Source organism: Scardinius erythrophthalmus, assembly GCF_964197995.2.
Source record: "Scardinius erythrophthalmus genome assembly, chromosome: 7".
In the NCBI taxonomy this organism is placed as follows: Eukaryota; Metazoa; Chordata; class Actinopteri; order Cypriniformes; family Leuciscidae; genus Scardinius; species Scardinius erythrophthalmus.
In genome coordinates, this window is record NC_138227.1 from 24,006,049 (window position 1) to 24,033,487 (window position 27,439).

At 36.7% G+C, this 27,439-nt stretch overlaps 2 protein-coding genes across 2 annotated transcripts in view; both read left to right on the forward strand.

Moving 5' to 3' along the window:
* Nucleotides 1-623: 623 nt before the first annotated feature.
* On the forward strand, nucleotides 624-14,133 carry fhdc4 (FH2 domain containing 4). The gene is made up of 12 exons (XM_081370282.1): nucleotides 624-754; nucleotides 1,298-1,663; nucleotides 3,452-3,513; nucleotides 4,814-4,916; nucleotides 5,041-5,126; nucleotides 5,216-5,316; nucleotides 8,533-8,603; nucleotides 8,740-8,847; nucleotides 8,948-9,018; nucleotides 9,648-9,765; nucleotides 10,318-10,482; nucleotides 12,220-14,133. Exons 2-12 carry the CDS (start codon nucleotides 1,337-1,339, stop codon nucleotides 13,300-13,302), a joined length of 2,295 nt encoding a protein of 764 aa, XP_081226408.1. The 5' UTR covers nucleotides 624-754; nucleotides 1,298-1,336; the 3' UTR covers nucleotides 13,303-14,133.
* Nucleotides 14,134-15,792: 1,659 nt separating this feature from the next.
* Nucleotides 15,793-27,439, forward strand: part of trim3a (tripartite motif containing 3a) — a 37,390-nt gene continuing 25,743 nt past the window's right edge. The window contains exon 1 of the mRNA XM_081371347.1: nucleotides 15,793-15,963. The gene's annotated coding sequence lies outside the window, so the exon portion shown is untranslated. The remainder of the gene's footprint in view (nucleotides 15,964-27,439) is intronic.

Below are 27,439 nucleotides of genomic sequence, written 5' to 3' on the forward strand. Positions count from 1 at the left end.
TTTTTACAGTGTGTGCAAATCATTAATATTTAAGGTAAACAGTGAGTCCTATTATATATGATTGGTTGTCTGTTGTTAAAAAACTTGAAATTAGAACCTGATTGTTTTCACTAACTTTCTGTAAAGACGTTTACATTTTATGAGTCATTCACAGTCATATTCAGAAAATTGTTCCTTGTCCAGTGAGCACCTCCCAGGCCAGTTTATATTGATAGAAAAGAGCTCATGGAATGAATGTTGTGCTTGAGCGTTTGTTTTTAACGTAAAGTCGTTGCCTCTTGGCTCCGTAATTCGGGTTAATCCATTATATTTTACCAATGGTCCATGGTGAAAGCGGTCCTAAACCCTTTAAAAAAATTATCAGTGTAATTCTGAGTTTAAGAAAACGAGGGAAAGCTAAAACAAATTTAATGGAAGCTTTAATTCTAACGGTAGGCCTAGTTGCTGTTATTGTCTGTTAATGTAGGTGAATCAATACCTATTCATGCGGTACTTTTATGAAATTTGAACAATCATAACACGTGGATTACGTCTGTAACAAGCGCTGACGAGTTCTGGGCGTAAGCTACAGGTAAGAGAGCAGATTGCAACATCACACTTCCGCAGAGCGGGTATACAGTAGCCAACAGTCCCGTGGGACAGAGTAGCCTACTATGGAGCATGCTTTTCTTTTCTGGAGTATATATCCAAATTAAATTCGGATATTGTCAGACAGTAATTTCTGTTGGTAGACGTCTGGTGACCTCTCAAACGAGTAAGTAAAATATTTTTTATAGGCCTACTACGTTGTTACCATGAGAAAACCATAGACATTAAAAATACCATGGATATCTAAGTTGTTTTCCCCACCACGGACAGTTATTGTAATACTCTACAATACTATTTAAGTACTATGATAAAACTGAGAGAAGAACATGCGAATATGGCATTACCTAGGGTACAAAACAATTGTTGTACAGTTTTTTTAAGATTCAAAAGTTTCTCAAGAAATTATGGTAGGCTTTATGGTAAACTAACTAAACTAGTTGTAGTACCATACAAATATGTAAATGTAATTTTGTTTACATGCGTGTACCATGTTACTTCTGTGTAAATGTCTATTTTGACAAATGTAGAGGTCATGTAAACTTTTGTAAACCTATTAGATATTTTTCACTGTTCTGGTTCTGGTCTTATCACCTACAGTTTCTCGGTTAACTTCCCTATTACACAAATCCTTCCTTTTTCTGTTAAATGACAGCAGATAGTAGGCTAGACATGCAAACATATGGTTTCCTTTTCTGTCCTTTCTTTAAAGGGATGATGCAGCAGTATCTTTGCAAGTGACATCCAAACCATGATACCACCACCGCCACCACCTCCTCCTCCTCCTCCCCCTCCTCCTCCCCCTCCTCCTCCACCTCCTGCCCTCTTCCCTAGTGGAGGCCCGTTTTCCAGAGGGCCGACACGGGCCTCTACAATGCGTAATTTTAATTGGGAGGCCATACCAAAGGACACTGTGCTAGGCAAACATAACATATGGACGGCTGAGAAGAGCAGGGATTTCGAGTTGGACACCAAAGGTATGGAGGAGCTGTTCAGCCGCAATGACCAGAAGAAGGTCAAGGCCACAACTCGCAGCAGTGTACGCCAGTCCCTAAGCAAGGCCCCAGGACCTGAAATGGTGAGTTTAGGTGGGATGTGCTAGAAAAGATGTTCTGTGTCTGCAGGCTTACAGTAAATGGGTGTTTCCAGACTCATCTACTCTTTGATTTGCATATGCTTTCATCAAGCTTGTCACTAGGGTAGGCTTTGTGACTGTCTCAAGGTGATGATACACAGGGCAACTTTTTGAGCAATGTTGCTGGGCAATCTTGCAGAGCGATTGTTGCTTGGGCACTTTCCCATTGAAAATGGGCAATACATTTCTATCTGGATAATTTAGATCAGTCGTGGGCCTGTGTCTCATCTGGTTGCCCGTTGACGGCAACATTGCCCAGCAATATTGCTCAAAAAGTTTCCCTGTGTATCATTACCTTCAGGTCAGGTCAGGTCACAGGTCAGAAACACTGTAAAGATGACTTTGTTTGTTGTAACCTCACTAAATTTGATGTAGGCTGATCTGTTGATTTTGGGATCTTTGAATGCTTCTATAGTAATGATTACAGAGCTGAAGGTGATTTCAGGCATCTCATATTCTCATGCCGAATGCATGAGGTATCCTAATTGCTAGTTTTGCATAAACCGTTTCTTCATGGTCAGTTATCTTCCATGTAGTGTACTATCGTAGTATTTCTATCTATTTCTCTATAAAAGTGGTAACCTGCAGTTGTTACAATACGGAGCTACTTTTAACCCTTACCTAACCCATTTATTTATTTATTTATGAGGAAAACAGCTTATAAATCAGACAGAATGCTGCTTTTTGAAAATGTAGGCTAATGCAGAAAGTTTTCTCTGAGTTTTGTGTTTAGGGATAGGTTTAGGTTCAGGGGATATAATGTACAGTTTGTACAGTGTAAAAATCATTGTCTATGGAAAGTCCCCATAACATGGAAACCTAACATACTTACGTGTGTGTAAAAGAAAGTTATTTATTGTTATTTTTATATTACTGAATTAACCAGGTTTATGGCAAATGTGGACCAGTTTACAATTTTTGTCATTATCATTTCACTCTTTGGTAATTTAAGTTCTTTTCATAATAAATTCTAGGTTATGTTATGACATTTAGTCAGAAAACAGGTTTAAAAACTGGCTTTACTTCTGCAGTCACATGATACTGAACTAATCAATAACTAATACTAATGTCAGATAGATAAGTGGAAAAGAAAAGTTTACCAAAAGGAAATTCAAATGACAGTATGATTTTAAAAGCACTGCTGTTTTCTAGCAACAATTGTATTTTATTTTTTACATTTTTCATTGTTGTAATCTTGATTTGTCATGCTGTGGCCCACAGTCAAAAACAAAAAAAAACATCCTAGCACTGTAACTAGATTTGAAGTAACTTTCTATTTCAAATAATGCTTACAGTCATTCATAAGACAATACTGTGGCATTTATGGATGCCACTTGACTATGTTTGTCGTTTGATCTGAACCCTTTTCAAAGGTGGAGGGATTTCGTCTTTTCTGTAAGTGTTTACATAAGGTGGACTCCACCAATATTGAATAGCGAACATTTCAAAAACACTGTGATGCAGAACATCTAATTTTACAACTGCTGAATCACATCATCGCAATGTTCCGTTGATTATTTTTAATGCAATAAATTAATAGGCAGGGTTGTTGGTGTTCTTAAATAATCATTCGTTTTTCATACTGATTAAACACATCAGGGTGGAGTAACTACCTGATACAATCTGTTTACATTTATGTTTGTTAATGGTGTAATATACATAATAAGCAATCAGTCTAATAACTGTCTTTGTCAAGCCACGTCCATGTAATTGGCTTTTTTCCCTTGCCAGGTGTCCATTCTCAACTCCAAGAAGAACATGAACATTGGTATCTTCCTCAAGCAGTTCAGAAGGTGAGTGTACCACAAGGGAGTATTAAGAAAAGCTCTCCATTTCGTCAGCAGATCTTAGGGTGGAAACGCTTAGTAGTCAAATGATACATTGCTCACATGTCTCTGCAAGCCAAATGAATTTTCCCTGACAACATCAGTCCAGGCATATCTTTTCTACCGGAGTACAAACATGGAGATAAGATGAGCTTTGCAGCAGTTCCCTTAATCATGCAGAATTTCTCCTCAGATATTGATTAGTTGATTGTGACAGTTTAACTTTGACATGTTAATGAACACATCAGTTCTATAGTGCTACAGCTAGAGCTTGTGATACCAGTTTGGTGTGCTTGGTTATCTCAAAAAAAAAAAAAAAAAAAGAAGCAAGATGGGGCTTGTCTGTCCTAGGTATTTTTTATGCTTGGCCAAGAAGAGGAGATTAAGAGTGTATGGCAACCAGAACAAGGTGAAGTATGACTCACAGTGTGGAAGTACATGTGTTGGACACTTCCTCTATACCGTTCTTACAGATGGACCGCTTGATGTGTCGTTTGTTTTGGAGAATGCCAAATTGAGTTTTACAATGTAATCAGTCTATTTAAAGGTGAAGTGTGTCTGTGCTATTAGCAGTGAAAGTATTAATTGTTTTCAAACTAGTTTCTCGAACATTCCCCCAGCTGTCATTGGTTGGACAAACAGGTAGTCCCACCACCAAACTCACGCCATTGGTTGAGTCATTGTTGCTGTGTTCGACTGCTCAAACAAACAGAGCAATGTTGACACACCACAGAAAATTAACCTTCAAATATCTTATAGTTGTCACGCACATTAAACTGGCATAGGAGACGGTAAGGGATAGTTCACCCAAAAAAAATTATTCTGTCCTAATTTACTCACCCTCATGTTGTTGCAAACCTGTATGACTAAACAGTTTTGGTTCCCATTGAGATCCATTAATTTTTTTTGGCCATACAATGGAAGTCAATGAGAACCGAACTGTTTGGTATATATCATCTTTTGTGTGAAGAAAGGAAGTCATACAGGGTTGAAATAACACAAAGGTGAGTAAATGATGACCGGATTGCCCCCAAAATAAAATCAAAAGCTGATGCATATAAAACTATTTATTTTATTATGTTGTTTTATTTTTTTATTTTTGCTTTTTCCTCCATAAGTTCATAAGGAAGCCTGGGGATTACTATATCATATTGGTAGATCCCCACTTCCAGTGAATCTTTGGGAAATCTGAGATTTTGTAACTCCTCAAATAGTCTGTGGTCCTGATATATAATTTTACCACATCTTGATCTAACTTTCTCCTCAGGCCAGTGAGTGAAATGATTGACGACATTATCAGTGGCAGAGGAGAAAGATTTGGTACTGGGAAACTGAAGGAGTTGTGCAAACTACTGCCAGAGGATGGAGAGGTGGGTGTAAAATCTGATTAGAGCCTCAGTTACACTCATTGAGCAATTCCAACTAGGCATTTTATTCATTTGAAACGCAAACCTAAAAGCTTGTTGCTATGCATTATGTTTCTTCTTTCATTAGGTGCGTCAGCTTCTTGATTTTAAAGGAGACTATGCAACTTTATCTGAACCAGATCGGTTCATGGTACAACTTGTCAAAGTTCCTTGGTGGGTATATACAGCCACAAATACACACTTAACACGATTGTTTTGGATATGCCATCATGATTATTTTTATTTGTTTGCTCTTCCTCTAGCTATGAGGAACGGTTGAACGGTTTAGTACTCAAAGAGGAATTCTCCCATTTTGTGGATGAGGTGAATCACTCTATTGCAGTCATGACCTCTGCTGGACAAGGTAAGATTGTAGATTACAACAAATTACTACCTATTGTAAAGTACTACCATAAACATGTCAACATACCCTCTTCCCTATTTTGAAGCAAAAAATAAAAAAATAAAAAAAATAATATATATATATATATATATATATATATATATATATTTATACTACAGGGCTGTTGAATGCTTGAATCTGATTGGTTGACGAACGTTCTAAGGTGTGCATTCTTTTCAGGGAAACGCACAGCTAAAGTAGTTCCAGGCAGGTCTTGACCGCATTACAGTTTCATATGACTTCGCGTAGTCAACTGTAATAACGGAAAGTAGGTTACTAGGTTACAATTCATACCAAGAAACAAAAATGACAGACAAGTTTGATTTATCGGAAGTAAATTTTAATATTTATGGTGAATATGAAAATTTTGACAACTGGGAGTCGGCAGTATTTGATAACCTAGATGAAAAAACTAATAAACGGAAGAGGACATCAAAAGTAGCAGACAACTAAAGACATAAAACAATCAGCGAAGAACAGCTAGACAGACTCGAGGGCGAAAAACATAAAGAAAACACCAAAAAAACAACAGCTTGGGCTGTCAATGTGTTTAACGACTGGCTTAAGACCAAAAATACGTCTGTGGACAAAGTAGAGAGAGACGGGGCAGACGCTTTAAATACCCAGCTGCGGATTTTCTATGCCACTGTCCGAAACGCATCCGGCGCAGAGTATTCAGTGTCAAGTTTACTCTCCCTACGTGCTGGACTGAACCGCTATATATCCAAATACAACATCATTGGGCAGTCAGAATTCACATCATCCAACGACGTATTCAAGGCCGTCATCAAAAAGTTTTGCAAGGCTGGGAAAGACTCTAGTTCTCATCATCCCCCCATTTTGACCGCTGAAATAGAGCGCATTCGTAAGTTAACTCTACGTATCTGTCACCAGACACTGCAGCAAAAAAGACGAAAATGATGATGAATATATATGCTTGTCTTATAATGCAGAAACAAAAAAACACAAAAAGCCCTCCGATCCCAACAAAGACTGCTACCGTGGATTCATGTTTGCCAATCCAGGCGACCCCCTTTGCCCTGTTAAAAGTTTCAGGAAGTACATCGCCAAATGCCCACCTGATGCCATATCCTTTTATCTTCATCCACTGAAAGCCCCACAGGAGGAGCTTGACAGGAGAGATTGCTGGTATTCCCACGAACCGATGGGTGTGAACTATCTTGGAAACATGCTTCCGCACATCAGGTTATCCGCGCATCAGGTTATCCGCGCATCAGGTTATTCCGGGGCAGTCAGGTTATCCAAAAGATACACCAACCATTCACTAAGAAGCACTGCAATTCAAATGCTGTCAGAAGCAGGGTTGGAGAGCAGGCAGATCATGTCTGTCACAGGGCACAAGTGTGAAACAAGCCTGAGAAGCTACTGGGCACCTTCTGCTACAGAAAGAAAGAAATGGAGCTTGATCCTCTCAGGAAACAAAAGTACAAATGAAAATCAAGCCAAGGATCACCAGGAAAAAAACCCCTCTGCTAACATACAGCCCCGTGCGCTTGATCTGCCATTTTCGATGTCTAACTTTACAATAAATGGAAATGTGCAGTTTAATTTGAATAAATAAAGTAGGCTATATAGTCCTATCTAGAATCAATAGAAAATTTATTTGAATATACATAAATAGATAGCCCTGCTGCACAGGTTTTCGTTAGGCCTACAGCCTACCGTCAATAAAATAAAAATAAAATTAACAAATTAATTAAAACTAATGAATTAATAAATAAATTAAATATTGACGCACATGCTTTTCTGTCTCATTATTGCAACCTCTCTCTGTCTCAACTGCACTAATAACTGCATTAGTCTGCTATCAGTGGCTCACACCTCCGTTACTAAATCTAAAACGACGTTTTGGAATAAGCAACGGAGGCATTGGATTAGATGCGTAAGAAATTAGTCCTACATACAAGAGCATTTTAATGACAAAAACTTTACAAACGTCTTGAAATACATAATCTGAACAATGTTTCGAGGTGTGGTAACTGTAGTATAAGCGGAATAATTGACTTCAGGCCGTTGAATTATTAGAAAAATGCATTTTTCTAATAATTCAACGACCTGTCGTCAATTATTCCTTACATATATATATATATATATATATATATATATATATATATATGTATATGTATAATTATTTTGTTAATAGACTGTTATACTAGTCTTTGTTTGACTTTGGTGCAGACGCATCAAATAAAATATATTTATATTCTAAGAGCTAGTCATGGTTATAAATTATTATTTCTTTTAAATTAAAAATTTAAATAGTTTAAATCAACTTTAAAAATACTCATATATGATCCTCATAGTTCCTTAAAGGGTTAGTTCACCCAAAAATGAAAATTATGTCATTAATGACTCACCCTCATGTCGTTCCAAGCCTGTAAGACCAGTTTAAGATATTTTAGATTTAGTCCGAGAGCTTTCTGTTCCTCCATTGAAAATGTATGTACGGTATACTGTCCATGTCCAGAAAGCTAATACAGACATCATCAAAGTAGTCCAAGTGACTACATTGGCTCAATCTTAAGTTTATCAAGCGACGAAAATACTTTTTTCCTCGAGTGAATTCACGTACTATAACTGCGTAGCGCTTCTGGGTTGTACGTCAGACGCATCACACACATGACCAGCGTCGGCCAATAGTGAGCCTACGTGTGACGTACAACACAGATGCGCTACGCAGTTATAGTGCGTGAACTAACTCGAGGCCCAGAGAGAAGGAAATGAATAGTGAAATAAAGTCGTTATTTTTGTTGTTTTTTGCGCACAAAACGTATTCTCGTCGCTTTATAAACTTAAGATTGAGCCACTGTAGTCACTTGGACTACTTTGATGATGTCTGTATTAGCTTTCTGGACATGGACAGTATACCGTATACATTTTCAATGGAGGAACAGAAAGCTCTCGGACTAAATCTAAAATATCTTAAACTGTGTTCCGAAGATGAATGGAGGTCTTACAGGCTTGGAATGACATGAGGATGAGTCATTAATGACATAATTTTCATTTTTGGGTGAACTAACCCTTTAAAGCATGACTGACTTTATGGGTTTGATTCCCAGGAAACTTGAGTTGCTTTGTTTATTAGTGCAATTACAAGGATGTGACTAGGTTTGATTTGTTTTATTTCACCTAACCCATGTATGAAATTATTTCCAGAGCTGTTGGAATGTGCAGATCTACATTCAGTCATTCGACTAGTCTTGGAAACAGGGAACTACATGAACTCTGTGAGTATAATCATACCACTGTATTTTGTTACGATTGTTGAAAATGATTAAAGTTGGTTAACCTCAAAACAGCACTGCACATTTGTGTGTTTATACTGTCATGAGATCCTAATCGTTCTGCCCCCACTTCCACCAGGGAGGGTACGCCGGCAGCGCAGTGGGATTCCGGATAACGTCTCTTCTCAAACTAGCGGATACCAAAGCCAACAAACCTGGAATGAACCTCATGCACTATGTTGTGATGGTAGCAATGATGTTTAATATTATACTGTGGTGCCAGAGCCACATAAGACACACAGCTTTATTTCCATGTTAATTCTTTTCTCATGTGTCTGTTACCACAGCAAGCCCAGAACATAGATGCATCGCTGCTGAAGTTCCCAGAGAAACTACAGAACATTGGAGATGCAGCAAGGTAGGCCACACATCGCTGTTTGAAAAATTGCACTTCCCCTATAATTATTTTATCTGATTCATTTAATATAAAAATGCACACAGACACACTACAAAAATCTGTTAAAAAACTATATAGGCAGCATTTTAACCAGTGATATTTTAGTACTTATTAATCATTTAATTAGCTTTTTTTTCTATTTTCAGTTTTCATTTTAATTTTAGATTTGTTTTAGTAATTTTTATGTTTATTTTAAATATTTCTGTTTAGCTTTAATTTATTTTTATTTTATTTTAGTACTTTAACTAACTTACAGTAAGTTGCCAAAGCAACATTTCTAATTAGTTTTTCATTTTATTTTGTTTCAGCTTTATTTCAGTTAAGAAACATTTTTTTTATACTTTTAGTTTTAGTTAACTATACCGATTTTAACTATAAAATGTGTTATATGTGATTCTTGGTACTGTTATATGGAATTCTACTTAAATATTGTGCGTCTTGTATCTTAATTTATTGAGGTTAGAATCTCAACCTTGCTTTAGCAAAGTATTTCAATAGATCTGTAAAGGTTCAGTTATTGTGCTCAGTACTAAATTGCTCTGAAAATGCAAAAGAAGAGTGAAATATATTGTCTGTCTTCCTCAATACAGGATTCATAAACAGGAAATTGAGTCTGATTTCCAAAAGGAAGTGAGCAAAGTCCAGGTGTCAAAGCAGAATGCTAGTAAACATCCAGATCTGGAAGAACAGATGAAGGATTTTCTGCTGGTGAGGCATTTTATATTTCTCACAACTCCTTAGTTAGAACCTATTTAGTTTATCTCTGAATGTGAGTGTAACAAGGTTAAATGTTGTGGGAAGAAGGAAGTGGGAACCGTTGAACATTCAAACACATTTTAATGATACAAATAAAACAAATACAAAACGAAAGTAAAAGACAGCAGTCCCTCACGGACGACTGCTGTCACAATAAAACAAAACACAACACAAGTTCAGGCCTGTCATCTCTCGATCTGCACTGTCGTCACTCCCCCTTCATGCTTCCGCTCCTCCGTGAGAGATACGAGACCGGTGCGTCGCGCAGGTGTCGCTCATCAGTAATCACGCCACCTTGTCCTGCTCGCCACAGTGAGCATGCAATCTTTTTTGTTCAAAGTCTTTTGGTGTGGTAACATGCTATTGAGCCTATTGACTACTGAAGTGCTGACATCCACATAAACATTAGCGCATTTCCCTGATTGCATGAAATGTTAATGTGTTAAATAAGAAGTATCACATCAGAACAGCAGCTTCTTCCATTTGTCTTTTCTTCTTTTTTAGAATGCAGAAACCAGGTTAAATGAGACCGAGACAGCCTTCAAGACCCTTTCTGCTGTGAGTGATTCAGTAGCAGAGTATTTCTGTGAGGACCCCACTCAGTTCAAACTAGAGGATTGTTGCTCCATTTTCTACTCTTTCTGTGAGAAGTTCAAACGAGCAGTTCAGGTAATTCTAACCATACATTGTAGGTGCTCTAGTCTAAGAAGCAGTCTTAGCCAGGTTTTTTTTACACCTAAAGAAATCAATAGGACTTCTGCAAAACATGTTTGAAATGATGCACTGTGGGGTCCAAAAGTCTGAGACCACGTTGAAAATCCAGTTTAAACCTGGAAATGTTTTAGAAAAAAAAAATCATCAAAGAGAAGTTTTAGCATAAAATTAAGAAGAAATGCAACACACTACTGTTCAAAAGTTTGGGATCAAATTTCTAATAATCATTCTAATAATAACACTAATTTGGTGCTCATGAAACATTTATTATTAATTTTATCAATGTTGAAAACAGTTGTACTGGTTTATATTCTTTTTAAAGAAATTGGTACATTTATTCAGCAAGGACACATTAAATTGATTAAAATTGACAGTTAAGATTTCTGTCCGTAATTAATGCTGTCCTTTCTTTTTTTATATCAAATAATCTTTAAAAAAATGATCACAGTTCAATATTAAGCTGCACAACTGTTTTCAACATTGATAGTAATTATATTAAATGTTTCTATAAATCATGTGACACTGAAGACTGAAGTAATAATACAGATGCATCACAGAAATAACAGACATTTTAAAAGTTAAATTGCAACGTTTGAATGGTAGTGTATTGACCTGTTATGCTGCATCCACAGCAATGTGTGTAAGTATAAGAATCAGGGTCACTCATTTTGGCAAACAAATAATAAAAATAATAAAATAAAATAAAACATTTGAGCATATCTGTAAATGTAACCTCTTCAAATTAGATAATAAACAATATATTAGGGCTGTCAAAAGATTAATCGCGATTAATCGCATCCAAAATAAAAGTTTGTGTTTAAATAATATATGTGTGTGTACTGTGTATAATTAAATATGTATATATATATATATACACACATGCTTGTATATATTTAAGAAAAAATTGTAATTTTTCTAAAAATAAATTATATTTATATATAATATAAATTATATATAAATATATACAGTATATGTATGCAAGTATTTCTTAAATATATACATGCATGTGTGTGTATTTATATATACAAAATAATTATACACAGTACACACACATATATTATGTAAACAAACTTTTATTTCGGATGCGATTAATCGGGATTAATCTTTTGACAGCCCTAATATATATATATATATATATATATATATATATATATATATATATATATATATATATATATTGTTTATTATTATCTCATTTGAAGAGGTTGCATGTGTGTGTATATATATATATATATTGTTTATTATTATCTCATTTGAAGAGGTTGCATGTGTGTGTATATATATAATGTTATTATTATTATTTTTTTATGCTCATCATTTTTATTTTTTATTATTTGTTTGCCAAAATGAGTGACCCTGATTCTTATACTTATATAGTTAAGGTTAGTGTGTGTGTGTGTGTGTGTATATGTATATAAATAAATAAATAAATAAATAAATAAATAAATAAATAAATAAATAAATAAATAAATAAATAAATATTAAATATTGTTAACCTATTTAATTATTGTTAACCAATTTGATTTATTTTTTTGGGTTTAGATTATTTTTTAAAAATTGTTTAAATGTTGTCAATTAAATTAAATTGTCACAGACATCTGTAAAAAATATTGTTTATCCTCCTTGACCAGATAAAATAAAGAAAGCTTCATGAATCACATAAATCACTTCTCTATCATCTTTCTGCCATAGGAGAACCTTGAACGAGACATGTTGGATGTGAGGCGCAGGCTGCGAGAGCGCACTCAGATTGCTGCTAAGCGACGCTCCACCGCCACCTGCTCATCACGAGACAAAGACATTGAAGGAGATGCTCTGGAGTCCATCCTACAGAGGTTCAACAGTCGGCAATCCCGCCGTAGAGCTGGGACCGGTTCACCCACGCTGGGGAATCTGACTGAGACCCCCTTGAAGAAGAACCACCCCATTGACAACAAAGAGGTTAAGAGGGACAGCTGGATCAAAAGTGTCACGCCATCCTCCTTGATCAAGGAGAGCTTTGATAAGGAAGAGACGCCCAATCACCCAGAGGTTATAATCTCAAGCCCGGTGCAGGAAAGTGCCGGTACCGATTCCTCATCAGATCAACGAGTCTCCGTATCTTCGGAGCGGGAGGAGGAAGATGCCCAGTCCGAGAAGGAAGTGCAGAATATGAGAGAGGTGTCACGGAAAGTTTTACAATACCAGTCCAGTCGAAGTAGTATTTCATCCGCCGAGGCCCTGTCGCCGATCCTGTCTCCCAGGCAGACGTTCTTCCATGAGGACAGAAGACAGCTGCTGATCATGGCCATAGAAGAAAACACTTCTAAATCCAGCCCTCTGCTGCAGAACGGCCAGATCATCAATCGCCGGCACACAATCGCACTTCCTGAGGCCAAATGTGGAAGTACCAGCCAAGAGGACCTGTTTGTGCCCTGTGATGTGGATGCATCTCCGGCTCCCTCTATAGGTGTTATTGGAAAAGGGAAATCTGTGGATTGTAATATGCTCACCGTACAACGAAACTCTTTAAAGATTGTTAAAGATTCTGAAGCAAAGCCTCTTAATTCTCTAGAAGAATCACAATCAGTTAACTCATCACAGTCACAATCAGCCGAGCCAGAAGCAAAGACTGAAGAGACGGTGCCTAGCTTGCCATGTGGTACTGGCAAAAGAAACAGTTTAACAACATCACTTAAAAGCGCTAAAGAGGGCTTCAGCTTTATGTCTTTATTTAAGCGCTGGCGGGAAAAAGACAAATCAAAAGAGCTTGATTCTGACAGTGTGGACCCGTGATATTAAAAAAAAACACATTGCTGTCTATTTATTCAGACTTTCATGCTGAGTGTCATGCTGCATTAATGGAAAACAAGCTTGGTGCTTTGTCAATGTTTGCTTGTTAAAACAGTGAATGGACATTATTTCAACGCCTTCTATAAATAACGCACATGCAATGGCATCCAAAAAACACAATGAATTTAAATATAGTGTTGAGATCAGTGGAAAATAAGATAGTTTATCTGCAGTGCTCTTTATGTAACACAAGGGGGCAGTACATATGGCATTACATTTCCATGGCGAGTTTCTGTATCTGCAAAAATGAACCAGGCACAATTATGCATGACTCTGACTATGAGTAATTATTCTCTTAGTTTAGTTTATATACTGACCAATCAAAATACAAGCAAGTTGGTAAATGTGGTTGTAATGCACCACATAAAATCGAGAAGAGAGTTCATGTAATTTGTGGTTTCCAGAGCTCCGGATATTAAAGAAGGCCTTTTATTTGAGTCGTTTCAGAGCACAAGCTGATAAAACCTCTGCTTTTGATTCTCAATATGAGATTGCAAGAAAATTTAGAGACCATGTTCCAGTTAGGAGCTGCTCACACACTAAGATGCTCGAGTGCATTTTTATATGATGCTGTTTGTCCTGTTTTCAGGCTAGATATATTTATCATTTTTTTACGCTACGTAGTTACTCTTGACCTCAACAACATCTCCTGTGCTACTTGATGCAGTCATACATGGTATTTCATGTTTTTTGTCCACTGAGCTTCTGGAGTAAAGAGGAACAAGAAGAAGCTTTATCCTTGATAAAGACATTGAAGGCTTAGTTAGGGAGAATAGATAACGTCATGGGCTCCTGGTAGGCCCTCTTTAGTGCTTTCTAGACAGCCTGAGACCTTGTCAGGTGGAGATTTGGGGAGGGGAGGGCGGGAGGGGGGTGTTTGGGTGATTGTGTGAGTGAATCATCCTCATCAGTCTCACAGAACTGAGAATAGAGGGTCAAGCACTGATTGAATGTCACAACATGCAATGGTTATAGTCCAGTTCATCCTGAAAATGGCTTATTAGATTGTATTGGTCAGGTTTTGTGGCTAATAAGTGTGATTTCATGCTGTTACAGTGCATGTCTAAATGCTGAATGCTGTTTATCTCAGACACTTACCATGAATTGTTTAGAGATGTATTTCATTTCTTTGAATATATTATAATAAACAGTTTATAAATGTAATGACAGAAATGATAGGTCTATTTCAGTATAACAAACAAACAAATGTATTAAATTATTATTATTATATGAAACGGAATTATAATTAATCATTATTTAATATATTGGTTGGAAGTACAATATAAAATCAATAATGCTCATTTTCGTCACACTTTAAATTCTATAAAATTGTCTTCTTTTTTGCAGAGCACACTATATGATGCACATGATAGGCAAATGTGTAATAATGTTCAGTCTATGTCTTAATGTAGCGTTTGCTGACGTGGCTCGGGAGACAGTCTGCTTCTGCCATCTGGCTGTCTTAGGCTGGATGCAGTCTCCATAGCAACCACCACCTTCATAATGAAAGCCCAAGAACACGGTCTTACCTCCCCCACCCCACTGTAAACAAAGCCCAACCCTTGAACTGTGTAGCCTCGTATCCCCACCCCAAACTGACGTACTTTCACTCGTATCACCTAAGGTCACGGATTGACTGAACTATTGTGCCTTTTGATAAAACACTTTTCTGCAGAACTGGGTTTAAGGAAAAAAGAGCACCAGATGTTTTCCCTTTTAAATATGTCTTCTAGGCCGGGTGTGTCCCAAGATGTTTCCTCCCATTCGGAGTTAATTATTGCTGTAATATGACTGCCATTCATTATTGTAGGCTATATATATATATATGTATATGTAGCCTATAATAATGTACATATATAATTGTCAATCCATACATATATACAATAATATATATATATATGTGTGTGTGTGTGTGTGTGTGTGTATACTTTTTAAGCAGGGGAAAAATCAATTGTCTTTATCGCTTGATAAAAGTGAAGCAATTACAGGACTGAAAAATGATCTATTTTGTCATTTGTGGGGAAAAAAATATAATGCTTAAAGTCTCTTTTTGGATTTTGGACACCTTTTCCTACCTTTTAGTAGATTTATAGACACGCAAATTTGATTTTATTCTTTTTTTTTAATTTGTTTGCTTGTTTGGTTGTTTTTCAATGATAACACAAACAGACACTTGTCGACACATACGGCCATGTAGCCTAACGTTGACGTGATTCAAATCAGTCAACGAACCTTAACAAATCTTTTCAGTCAAAATATTCAAAAGATTCGAGTCACTGGGTTGAACCAAAAGCCCCACCACCAGTGAATCACCCCTTTTCAGATATGATTTTTAAATAATTACATATTCCAAAATACTAACTCTTATTGGCTATCATAGCTCCTCCCATTCCAATGCTGGCCAATTAGCGAACATCTTTTGCATTCGCCCACGCCCACAATCTCAGTTCACTGTCCCCTCCTTACCGACTCCCATTCGGAGAAAAGGACTGCAGTTTTTCATAAAAATCGTAATAAACGGATTATTTATCGGACATTGACAATGAAAAACGCTTTCTCCCGTTATTCATGCTGATTCCTCTCTAAATCCAGTCCAAATTTCACGTGAGTGTACTAGTTTCTTACCGTCGCCTCTTCCCAAATTAGACTCGTTTTGTCATTGCGGTGAATGCGTTGATACATGCTGAATAATTCATTGACATACTGGAGTGGAGACACGCATCTCTTTGGCGTGACTGCTGAAATCAGCCCGTTCTTTGTAAATGTTAAGTGTTTCAACGTCCACCATCTCCGGGGATTTTGAGGAAGTCTTAAAATATCTGCAGGATGTAGATTACCCTTTATGTCATGGGGCTGTGCTTTAGGTCAACGAGTTGTACAGTAATTGATTGTTTTCATATTCCATTGTTTTGTGCATGTAGAATCCCATCACATATTATTATCACTTTTTATAGCTATTAGTGTCCTTAGGCTGTGATCATCCCTGTAGGCTATAGACATCTTGTCTCAAATCAAAGTACATCTTTTTTTAAAGTTTATAAAGGCCTTCTGATGAATCATCCAAATTAGGTGCTGTATATGACTTGTGTGATGCATAATACATCACACTGCATGTTTTTAGTAGAGATTGACAATATAGGTTTTTCTATGACTAATTATGATTATTTTAATGTGTTAAGTGCCCCAAAACAATTGTAAAACTGAAACTTGTTTTTAATTATTATTATTATAATTATTATTCTTACACAATGGGAACTAAATAATTACTGGACATCAATAAAAACACATTATGTATTTTGCTTATTTTATTTGTAGTCATAATAATAAGAATATTGTTGACACATGTCCATTATGACAAAGTTGAATGTTTCCACAAGGAAAACTGGAACATCATTTTTCCATTTGGTGTAACCTATTCTAGTCTTTAGTACAGTTTACTACAGTCTTACAGTCCGTAAATGGCCCTTGTCTCTGCAGCATTTGTGTTCCCTCAACAGTGTCTTAATGGCTTTAGTTTTGTGTATTGTTTTTTTTGTTTTTTACAATTTCCTCCATCATACACAATTGCTCATGCATGACATGAATTTCAGAGAAATTCTGAGAATTGGGCAAAATTGAATCCCTTTTAGTGTCCCATACATCAGTTAATTTGCAGTTTATTAATTTGAGTTAAAGACATGTTAAGACATATTTTTCTTTGGTCTGAAAGAAGTTCAAGACACAAGTGGGTTTGTTTTAAAATGGACAGGTTTGTTGGTGACAAAGGCAGTATAATTATGCTGCACAGGTTGCTATGTTCTGTTAATACATGCAGCAATTAAAATGATATTTAATGCTTTCTCTAGTCAATCACAATGATTTGTAGTCCATATACTGAAAGACTTGTTGTTCACTACACAGTCGTCTGACAAGTACGGCAATAAATGGATATGCCTCAACGAAATACAAAATTATGAGAGGAAATGGCAAATTGAAACACTTTGATTCCTGATTCACAAATATAATAAGATCAGATACCTTAAAGTAGTAGAGTTAGAAAGTGTGATTCCAGCTTCCAAGGAGCCACTTAATGTTAAACTACATGGAGTCGAGACTTCCAAAACTCTGACGTTACACTTGTTTGTTGTACCCTCATTTGCAACCAGACACAATTACTGTATATAAAGTGGGATTCTGATCAAATGAAGTAGAAACAGTAGTCTTGAGAAAGTTTTGCCAGCCTGTCTGCTCAATATAACAGCTGTTGCCTGCTTTGGCACAGTTAATGCTCAGCTGTTCCTGTCTTTATCTGTTTGAGAAGAAGGATGAAAGTGTAGTCTTTACATCAGCATTTTTACCCAGATACAGATAATGCATTATCTATCTGCATTTTCACTGACATGTAGAAATGATTTCCTGCAGTGCCATCATGAGAATCTGCTTTCTGAGTAGGATGTTAATGCACATTCAGTGACCTTTCGTTGTTTGCTTTATAAATGCTGGCGAATCCTGAGCCAGTTGGATAGTGAGATGCTACACTATAACTAGACTTAGTTAGACCCCATATGTGATGAAGATAACATGTTACTGCCGTTGATTGTTATAATTGCAACGAAATAAAATGCACCGTCGCTGTTTATCCGACCAGAAGCATAGCTGTGGAGAAGCTTGTCATGTCATGTTTAGTGTCTGTACAGGGTTTGGTGTTGGCCTTGCTTTCGCTGGACAGATGCTGTCAGGTTGATGTTAAGCAAAGCAAACAGACAGACAGCAACCCGTTCCAGGTGAATCAATGTGCGGGAATCATGTCTTCGTGTGAGTGACAGTTTACTCTGCATTCTGCCATCGAGTTGACAGGGGGCTGGGCGGCGCCCGGTGGTCTGGAATATTTTGACCTTGCAGAAATGTGCAGTTTGTGTATTACTCTCTCTCTCTGTGTGTGTGTGTGTGTGTGTGCGTGCGTGCATGCGTGCGTGTGTGTGTGTGTGTGCGCGTGTGTGCAGAACTTGTTACACAGATACACACAAGTGCACTCATGCATCACAATGAATCCAATCATGCTGACTAGATTTGTCTAGGTAGTGTGAGATTGATTTTATTGGATATGTCTCTCTTCTTCTTTCTTTTCTCTTTCTTTGTTTCTCTACCTTCATCTTACCATATACAGTCAAAGTAAACAGACTTTTTTGGCAAAATAATTTTTTTTTTCAGATTGACTGGTATTCGTGTAACATCTGATCTGACTGATTTTTCCTTAGTCTCATTTCTATTTTTGGTCTGAATAAGAACTAAATAATCATTGGACAATAAAACTATATGTTAAAAAAATCGAATATATTTTCACTATGCATGACTATAATATTTATGCGCATTTAATTTGTGATCTGAATAGTTGCACATTTATTTTGACCTACTGTTTACTTCTTAATGCTATATGCAATTCTCACTTAAGATTAAGAACTGTTACGTTAACAAAGTATCATTTGTTAAAATAATAAATTCTATTATTTTACTCGCAAAGACTGTTTAAAAAAAAGTGCATAAGAAATTTAGTTGAAAAGTGTAAATATCAGTAAAAATAAAATGAATTAAAATTATATCATATTTAATGCATCATACTGTACATCCTATTACAAATAACCAATTTAGTTGAAAAGTATAAATGTCAGTAAAAAAATTCATTTGTATATCCTATTTATTGTATCATGCAATATCATATTTAATGGAAAATAAATAAAGTTAATAATAAATGGAAAAATATCAGACCATTATTTTAATCATATTTCATCATGCCAGACTACTGCAGATGCACTGATAGTGTCCACTGTCCAGATGACCACACCAAACTGCTGGTGGACAGTAACACAAGTTTACATAGTGTGACTAATGACTGCTTTGAAAAATGTGGCTTAACTTGTTCTGCAGCAATTTGCCTTTGCCTCAGCATCTTAGCTATGCCATAAAGACAAATGGCTTCGTTTTCATCCTTCTGTCTGTTACAGTGTACTAATGAGTCAATGTGGCGTTGAATAATCCTTGGGTAAATGATATTGGGTAACTGATAAGAAGTAATGGACAGATTCATTCATCTGGTTTTAAAGACACATGGAGCTGTGTGGCACAGCAGACAAGGCTTTCATTAGGCTGAACAGTCAGGAGCCAAGCATCTCTCAATGGACAGCCATGTCCTCATGCCTCATAACAGCACTGTTTGGTTATTCAGGATCAGCTGTGATAAGACATTCATGAACTGCCTCGTTTGTGATGAGATCCACTCTTGGTTGTGTGTGGATAGAGATCATAGTTGATGATATCAACCTCCTCTGTTTTCCCTGTGGTCATTGACTGTTAGTTCATCTGATGGTGAAACCAAAAGAGCTGTATGATGTGCTGACACATCATCATTGTCAGAAAAAGCCACTCGGTGTTTATGTGACACTGATTAGAAATGGATTGTGTTACCTCTTTTTTTTCACACCAGCTTTCTCTAATCTTTCTTGATTAATGTGACAAATACTCTTAGTTTAGTCACTATTTACTCATGTCACATGTCATGACAAAAATATAGTTTTGAAGAATCTTCACACAGCTTTTTTGCATACATGACAGCTCATATTGGGTGTCTTTCAATCACACCCAAATTTCTGGGGGCAATCCCCCCCAAAAAACACCATAAAAGTATTTTAACTGAATCGGTGAGTCGGTGATTTGAACTCAAACTGGATTATTCATATTTGTGAATGAATCATTTATTTGAATTGGTTCTTTTCATTGAACTGTTGATTCAGGTCACAAATCTACGGTGGCCGAGAAGGGTCACAACACAAACAAACGCCACAACAACTACATATTCAGAAAACACCTCCAAATTCTTCCAAAAACCTCTTGTAGCCGTCACTGATTATGGCCCCCCTGGAAACATTTCCGTTGTGTCTTTGCAGTTTGCAGTTCGTTTCCCTATTTGCTCGTGCTGTGAATATTTGCAGCGTACGTGATGTGAAATCGACGAAGTTGTTTTCTGAATATGTAGTTGTTGTGGCGTTTGTATGTGTTTTCTGAATTTGGAGGTGTTTTCTATGCAGTTGTGGCGTTTGTTTGTGTTGTGACCCTTCTCGGCCACCGTACAAATCACTCAGACTGAACGATTCATTGATGAATCAGACTGGGATGCGTTTTTTCAGAAGAATTGTAAACTTAAGTAGATCGTAAACACCATTTGGTGCCAATATTTTCAATTATCTACTTGCAGCCCTGGTCTGGTTCTTGAACTCACTGACTCTTTTTTCAGTCCAATTTGTGAACTGGATCAACAATCAGAATGATTGATTTTCAAATGGAACTTATGCAGTTCTTGTGTTCAACTCAATGATGCAACTCTTGAGTTATCATATGGCTTTAGATAGAGGACTTGAAATATAGTACATGAGTCACGTCACGTGGACCAATTTTATGCGGTGCCCTTTTGCCCTTTTTTAAGCTTGACAGACAGGGACACTGTGAACTGTTGTGTAAGGAAGGAAGCTGTGAAAAGATTCTTTAAACATCCTCCATGAGAACATCAAATCTGTTCAACTGTTCAGCTATCCCTTTTAAAAGCATTGGAATTACACACTCAAATGTTAAAAAACTGGGCCTTGAACTTTGATCTTACAGATTTATACAGAGAGAACAATAAAACTATGCAAGATCATTGCTCATAGTCCAACTGTGAAATATATCTATCATGCAATACAAATCCATAGTCAGTGTCTGCAAGCCATGTTAAAAGATGTTTGAATTTGTTCATTATTCATGGATGTACAAACAGTGTAAGGAAGTAACAGGAAGTAACTATCCGGCCCACGTCTGCAGTTCAAACCAGACATATAAGGATAAAGAACCACGGATGCATCACTTCTGTTAGTGCTCTGTGACTCATGGCATCCCCCCAGACACAACACTGTAAAATGCTGCTTACGCAATGCTCAGCATGCAAAATCAACCCAGTTAAATGGAATAAATCCATGTGACTGCTTCCTTTTGGGTCTTTAGATGTCATAGGTTTCTTAAAAGTCTGAAAACGTGGATATCTGTCCTGAAAGCACTCTCTTACGACCTGGTGTCGAGGATCTTTTAATTGTATTCTGCAGTCCTGCGGTAAATTGCTTATTGCCTGCTGCATGCAATATCCTTCAATTAGACACAGGTAATGGAAAGAGTCGCATGCTGTCTTGCTGAGCGGCTTCGCTAATGTTGACTAATTGCCAGAAAGTGAAATTTATGGAAATTATGGACTATCTATTCGGCTCTATTGTCCTAAACGGGCTCTACTGTCCTCTATTATTTAGGTGGTGGTCTCTGTCCCAGGCAGATTAGACCCAGACTGTTTTTTTTTTGTTTTTGTTTTTTGTGTGGAATGTAAGTCAGCGTTTCAATCCGATTAAACGCCATCCCTGCTGAGAAAAGATCTTAGAATTGGGAATTAAGAAAGAAATATTAAAGGCCCTTAAAACCTAATGCCTAATAAAACCATGATATTCAGTTTAGGCATATCCACCTTTATTCTGTTATGGAAATTATTTTCAATATTAGCCTGTGGAGATTGTACAAAACCTATATATTTTTTTTATTTAGTTTTTATCCTAAGCCACATAGCCACTTTGAAATGATGAGTATTTCACAATGACTACACATTGTAGCTGCTGTTGAATATTTATGCTTGCACAGAATGCACACCATAAATGAGATTCATTCAGCAGAAAATCATAAATCACTGTATGGTGAGGTCAGTGCTGTCTGCTGTAGAAGGTACTCTAGAGCTGTACTTGCAATATTCGTTGTGTTGGTCCTCATTATTCTGCAGCTATCTGGGACATCTAAAGACATATTTGTGTAGTTTGAGCTAAAGGTTTAGTTTACTGTGTGTTATATGAACTCTCTCTGCCACTGTAAAGCCAGGATATAGTTGATATTCAGTATGTACACTACCGTTCAAAGGTTTGGGGTCAGTAAGATTTTGTTTTGAAAGAAATGAATAGCCTACTTTTATTTAGCAAGGATGCATTGCATTAATCAAAAGTGACAGTAAAGACATTTATAATGTTACAAAAGATTTCCATTTTTTATGTTATTTAGAATTGTTTTATTCATTAAAGATTCCTGAAAAAAAAAAAGTATCACAGTCTTGACATTCTGTGTGAAATAGTGATAGGAAGGATCTTTGAGTCTTGTTCAGCAAAATTAACAAATCTTTTTTCAAGTCATTTCATTTCGTTCACTTCAGCAGAATATAATTGAAATGTTTCATGTTAAAACGTTGATCACATTTAGAATAAGAACTAAATAAATAATAATAAAATAATAAAACTAGCCTATAATGCAGCCAAGGCCACATGAATCAGAAATTTATTAATTAAACTGGGTCAACGATTTTTTTTTCAATCGATTTCAATTGATTTTCTCTTAATTAATCAAATAATCGATTATCCCCCCACTAATATTATTTATCACAAAAGTAAAGGTTTATGCAGTGTAGGTCTACTTAGGAAAGTTGTTTACTATGGCTGTTCACACAGTCTCTTTTTGGGATTTACAGCATCAGTTGCTTACAGGTGTGAATCCTGATATGTTAGTTAATAAAAGGAGATTAAAGTAGCTGCTTGAATATGTTGAATAACTGCTGGCAGTGTCCATAAAACCGTGAAGTTTTACTATTGACAGTGCGTGATTGAAAAATTAGTCCAATAGAAGTTCATCCATTAACTATTTAAAATAACCAACAACAGCATTAGACCTAAATGCTTTGTAAACGGTTGCAGAGAGCACATTTGAGCCACTTTTTACAGCAGCTCGTAAAAACAGAATGCTTTATGAATTAAGCTGTATTAAGCACAAAATATTGGATTGACAACCGTATTCTAGTACTGTGTAATAATTCACTGTAATAGTCCAAATACTTACGCTGCTCTCTCGTTGTATTGAGATTGGAGAGCCCCGGGATATTTTCTTTTCAGATGCTCTTGCATAGAAGTTATGCTGCTGTGGTATGCCATTTCAGTTTTATTCAGTCTTTGTTTAAAAAATTCCCACACTTTGTCGGGCTCTATATTTTTGTAATTACTGCTGATTTTTAGCATGCCTAGGAGACGGCATCATTGGGGAAAATAAACTGTGCCACGAATCGACGCATTCCACACAGAATGACTAGCCTAATCTATGTAGATGCATCGTTCCAGCCCTTCTTTTGTCACGTCACATCCTCATTAGGACTGGGTATTGTTCAAAAATTCCGATATCGATACCGATAATACCAATACCTTGAATTTGATACCTGGTTCCTGAACTATACTTTTTTCGATACCAGTTTTATGAAATTCATTTTAACAAGATTACATTACATGTTACCTAAAAAAAATTTGTTTGATTTTTTTCAGTTTCTTGACGGTTTACAGACTAAAAGACTCATATAGGCCACTGGGGGGCTGAATATATGCACATAAATCTTGCGCAAATCACTGGCAAAAGTAGCTTAATGATTATGAATGTGTCGGGAAAAAAATACGTTAGTAGCCGTGTTTCCATAACAGATTTGCGCAAAACTTGCGAAATGACGGCATTTCCATTAACCGATGTTATGCGACTGAAGTGTAGGTGCAGGTGTTTACAGAGCTTTTATTTATTATATTTTCAATACTTTGCATTTTAGACACTGTCTGTCTGTCTGTTCAGTAGTTGATATATAACTAACAGAAGACACAAATTTAAAATTGTGGTGCTTCTAATTAAGTGATAAAAACAGCTGCAAATGTTGTACAAAATAGGCCTACACATACCATACTCATCTTTGCACTAATAAAATGTGCAACACTTTATGTTTTTACTACCAAATTATATGTATCTAATTTATTTAAATTACAGTGGAATGTTTTCCTCGACATCTTGCGATTTCGGGGCACATGAATTGCCTGAAAAACAACCTCAGGCAAGCGTGAAAACTTTGTGATATATGATATGCGAAAATGACAAGTTTTCATTGGGCATATTTTCAAATCGCAATTTCAGTTTACTCAATTTGAAGGGTAATGGAAACGCGGCTTGTGTTGGCTGCAAATATGACATTGGCGTTATATCCCATAGTATTGTGAATGTGCACACGCCTATAAATGCACCATTCATTTGGATCACATAATCAGAGAGTATTTGTTTTCGATTCAAATTATTTAGTTTAAAAGTAGATATTTCAAGCTTTCTAAATGCCTATTTCTCATGTCTGTGAGGCAAGTAGTCTATACGCTGAGTTTCGGTTTATTTGACAGTTATACCGTGCACTGTCAAGTGTTTCATCAGATTGGTCATGTTGCCGGTCTTGGCAGCAATTATCTTGTCGCAAATATTGCATCGCTCGCTGTTGGCATCATGCCTTGTGAAATGTATCCACACTTTTTATCTTTTCCACATCTTTTCCATCAATGGGGGTTGGGACACTTTCACACTACAGCCTCACATGTGAGCAACGTCTCTGGGCATATTCGGCGTGAACTAGTGTTTTTCCTTGATGCCTCACCACAGCCAATCATGCTGTATGATTATTGGCTCACTGATATTGACGATATTAACCCCTTAGCTATCGAAATTTGGTACTGAATGACAAGCCATTTTTTGATACTCTATGGTATCGAGGCAGTTTGGTCATGCCTAAAAAGTATCGACCTCGATTCCCAGCCCTAATCCCTATAGGCTGAAGCAATGCAGTCTGTACCGGAAACCGAAATAATTAGTTCACCTCTCGAGTCTCTTTGGGAGTCATTCGTTCATCACAAGTTATGGAAAAGAACCATCATGACAGAAATTCACAATTGTATAAATTATAAGATGTTTGAGACGAGAAATGCACGTAACTACTAACTAACTAACTAACTACGTACTTGTCTGTACGTAAGGTTGGGAAATGGGAATATTAAAGGGGTCATATAATGGTATGCACTTTTACAAGTTGCACTTTTACAAGTTGATTGGACTGAAATGTGTGTTGGCAGTGCCTGTACACAACCATCATAAAATGATAAAAATCCATCCAGTGTTTTTTAAAGGGACTGTGTGTAGGAATTTCTCCCATCTAGTGGTGAAATTGTATTTTGCATTCAAACGAATAATGCTCTCCACGGTAGCCATTATGTACCAAAAAGCTATGACAGGATGTCTTATAATAGCACTTCGAGTTTTTCTTCGGGTGAACAGGTTTGTTATTTAAAACAAACTGAAACTTGAAACAACGAAAAAAAGAATGTTACAGTTACTGTGAAAAACATTAACTATGGTAATTAGTAGTAGGCCTAATGTCTTCTTTACTCGTTATATTTTTTGAAGTACGTTCATTGTTAGATATCATCATCATCATCATCAGAGCCTTCTCTAACGTTACTTTACTCAATAGCTGCTATTCATCAAAGAGCCTGTTTAACTTTTAACTATAAATGTTCTACTGTCTATATAATAAAGTACACAACCAAGCAATGAAAAAAAAAGCTTGTAATTAAGACCGTAACATTGACTTACCTGTCTAAAAGAAGAAAGCAGGCAAATTCAGGGTCTCTTTTGAAAGCTTTCTCCTGCATTAGCTATCCCGACATTAACCCTTGTTTTTGTAATCTCCGGTCACGTTTCCTTTTACGGTTTATTTTTGACTTTTTCGATGACAAGGACTCCTTATCCTGTGACTCAGCATGTATGAATGAACGGTGTATAAATAACCGTGCAGTGTGCATCCTTTTAAACTTGCCGGGGCAGTGACGCCTCTCACTGCTCTGCGCCTCCGCTTCTGCTGGCTTCAGTCACGTGACGCTGGTTTTGAACGAAAACGCGTTGTGGAAACGCGTTGGCCTAGTACTTTTTGTCCCTCTCTGCTACCCGTCCTATATATATAAAGATAATAAATTCTTCGTTTGTGAGGATTAGTCTGATCATTGGCATAGGTATTTGTACACCATTGAGGGCATATTTATGAATAAAAATATTGATTTTAGATAATAAAATACCTAAAAAGCTACACATAGTCCTTTTAAAAAAAAATTTCTTATATGTTTTCCCCTGTCGCAAATCAAGCCGTTCAACCGTGTGACGTCACACGGTCGGACGCCCCTCCCACGATTGTTGATCGACAGCAGCGTTTCAACACAGACCCGCCCTCGCTCAAGAGCGAGCTGTCAATCATAGTCCGCCATTGTTGATACGCTGGAGCAGAATGGCGTCTAAACGATTGTGGTGTTCTGTTCTTGGGTGTAATAAGGAACACAGCAGTCATTTTGATGTTCCTAAATCCGAACCGCTGAAGACGCAGTGGCTGAGTTTTGTTTTCGAAGGGAATATTCCCCACGATCAACGTCAATGCTTTCATGTCGTCAATGCAATCATTTCACACCAGACTGCTTTATAAACGAGGGTCAGTATAAAGCTGGTTTTGCTAAGAAGCTGCTCCTGAAAAAAGGATCGGTACCAACTATTCGTGTTCCTGCTGCACCTTCAGAATAACTGAAGTGAGTGTAATGTTTTATTAACCTTTATATTAATCTTTGCAAATCGCTTGCACGCTTCACGATGAATGTGGCTAAGGTTTACACCCAGGGTACATTACGGCATGTTTTCTGTGTATGGCGTTCTCAATATAATTCATAATCCCACGTTTATAATGAACAACGCGTTGTGGTTATTGTGTTATTACAACTTGTGAACGCAGGTGTTAAAGTTAACTTGGTAATACTACACTAAGCTTACTTTTGTAGATGGTTTATAACGGTGTCTGTTACTGATTAAGAAGTAATGTCAAAAACGCAGTTATAACTGCATGAAGATGAATGGTAACACAAAAATCTTAGATGTCCTTCAACTACTGTTAGAAACATTCCTGCCGTGACCTCATGTCAGTGCTTCAGCCCTGACAGTTGTACCTAACACTGCATAGATAACGTTACGCATCACGGACAAGCCTACATTTACCAAAAAAAATTTTTTCATGACCATTAGCTTTAACATCAATTTGTCAATGAACTAACGTATACATTAGTAAACACATAGCGTTCGTATCTACTACTCTACCCTGCCAGTACACACAAAGATAGATCAAAGT